This window comes from Lactuca saligna, chromosome 8 (assembly GCF_052625555.1).
Source record: "Lactuca saligna cultivar CGN05327 chromosome 8, ASM5262555v1, whole genome shotgun sequence".
Lineage (NCBI taxonomy): Eukaryota > Viridiplantae > Streptophyta > Magnoliopsida > Asterales > Asteraceae > Lactuca > Lactuca saligna.
Genome location: NC_136424.1, coordinates 5,478,113 through 5,479,988, shown reverse-complemented (window position 1 = coordinate 5,479,988; position 1,876 = coordinate 5,478,113). Strand labels below are relative to the sequence as shown.

Sequence of the window (1,876 nt, the reverse complement as noted above, 5' to 3'; positions counted from 1 at the left end):
GATGACCGTTGATAATGCCAAGACAAATGACGCGGCAATCAACATCATTGTGAAAGAACTACCGGGTATTTACGAGAATGGCAAACATTTTCACATTAGGTGTATGGCTCATATCATAAACCTAGTTGTGAAAATGGGGTTAAAACACGAAGTTTATCATGTAAAAAACCTACAAGATGCGGTGAAATACATTAGAGCCTCCCCGCAACGGATCAAGACGTTTAAATAAGCCATGAAGGATGCGGCTGTAGAAAGTCAAAGGTTTTTGTGTGGTGAAACTCCAACAAGGTGGAACTCTACCTTTGAATTGCTAAGATCAGCGTACGATGTGAAAAACGCATTTCTCGAATATAGCCATCAAGGTAAATAAAATCAATTAATCAAATATATTTCAGCACTAAAATTAGCAATATTTATTTCTTTAGCAATCAGTCCAAATATTAAATTGTGCATAACTCATTCAATTTAACTTGTTTTGACCTGAATCTTTTTCCTACATGTAGATTAGGATTTGTAGTTGAATTTAGACTATAAAAACGCTTGATTTGGTTAAAAATTGAATGAGTTACAAGCCCCGTAAGGAAGGGTGTCAAATCTGAATTTTTTTTTCTAACAGCAATATAACGTCATGTGATTTTGTTGTTCAAATATGCATAATTCATTCAATTTAAATTTTTTTGACCTGAATCTTTTTCCTACATGTAGATTAGGATTAGTAGTTGAATTTAGACTATAAAAACGCTTGATTTGGTTAAAAATTGAATGAATTACAAGCCCCGCAAGGAAGGGTGTCAAATCTGTTTTTTTTTTCTAACAACAATAAAACGTAATTTGATTGTGTTGTTCTTTTTTTGTAGATCCAATGTTTCAGAAAACTGTGGGAAGGGTACCATCACATTCAGATTTTGAGATGATTAAAAAGATGATGGAGTTCCTTGAGAAGTTTAAGAAGAAAACTGAAAAAGTTTCGTGTTCAACAAAGCCTATCTTCCATACGTATACCCGGGAGATCCTAGATATAGAGCAACATCTTAGGAAACATGAAACCAACCCGGATTTTATGTTTATGGTACCGGATATGAAACATAAATATGACAAATATTGGGGTGACTATGATACTATAAGTGATTATGTCTTCTTTGCGACATTGTTAGATCCTCAATGCAAGTCAAAGTTTATGAAAGTTGTTTTTACCCAAATGCTTAAAGCCAAAAACAAAGATAAAAAGATGTCCGCTGATGAGATAGAATCCAAAGCACGTGCAAAGGTTATTGATATTGAATGCAAATTGGACAAGTTTTTCAAGACATACTTGGAAAGGTCAAACATGACCTCATCGTCTCAACAAGAAACTCCCGAAGAAGTTGTTAATTTTGATGACGAAAACGAATTCTTTGGAAGCTATATGACTTTGGGAAGTTTCCCCTCGACTTCCTCAGAAAGTCAATTGCAACGATACTTAAACGAGGACCCAATCGGATTTGACAAAGGATATGATATCCTCACATGGTGGAAAAATAATGCAGTGCGGTTCCCGATCGTTGCTCGAATGGCAAGAGGTATCGACCTTCTTTTACTCTAATTTAAATTTTTAATTTATAAATTTGTGTCGTGTATTATACACTAATTTGTTTATTAATAGATATTTTGGGGATGCAAATTTCCACCGTAGCATCCGAATCCACATTCAGTAATGGTCGTCGAGTAATTACCGACTACCGTACTAATTTGTCCGTTGTGATTGTGGAGGCATTGATATGCACTCAAGATTGGCTAAGAAAGAGTAGCTTGCCTATATATGACTACGACGAAGTGCACGATGTGTTAGCTGACGATGACCTCGCTATCGGTAATACACTAATACTTGTTACATCTT

General features: G+C 35.2%; 1 protein-coding gene across 1 annotated transcript; it reads left to right on the top strand.

The window, feature by feature from the left end:
- The first annotated feature begins 232 nt into the window (after positions 1-232).
- LOC145009357 (zinc finger BED domain-containing protein RICESLEEPER 2-like) lies at positions 233-1,582 on the top strand. The gene is made up of 2 exons (XM_078968068.1): positions 233-362; positions 858-1,582. The coding sequence occupies exons 1-2, from the start codon at positions 233-235 to the stop codon at positions 1,580-1,582; spliced, it is 855 nt and encodes a 284-aa protein (XP_078824194.1).
- Positions 1,583-1,876: the final 294 nt, after the last annotated feature.

Coding starts and splice junctions, on each gene's coding strand:
- LOC145009357 (XM_078968068.1), top strand. CDS start 233: ATGAAGGATGCGGCTGTAGAAAGTCAAAGGTTTTTGTGTGGTGAAACT. Junction 363..857: donor TCTCGAATATAGCCATCAAG/GTAAATAAAATC, acceptor CTTTTTTTGTAG/ATCCAATGTTTCAGAAAACT.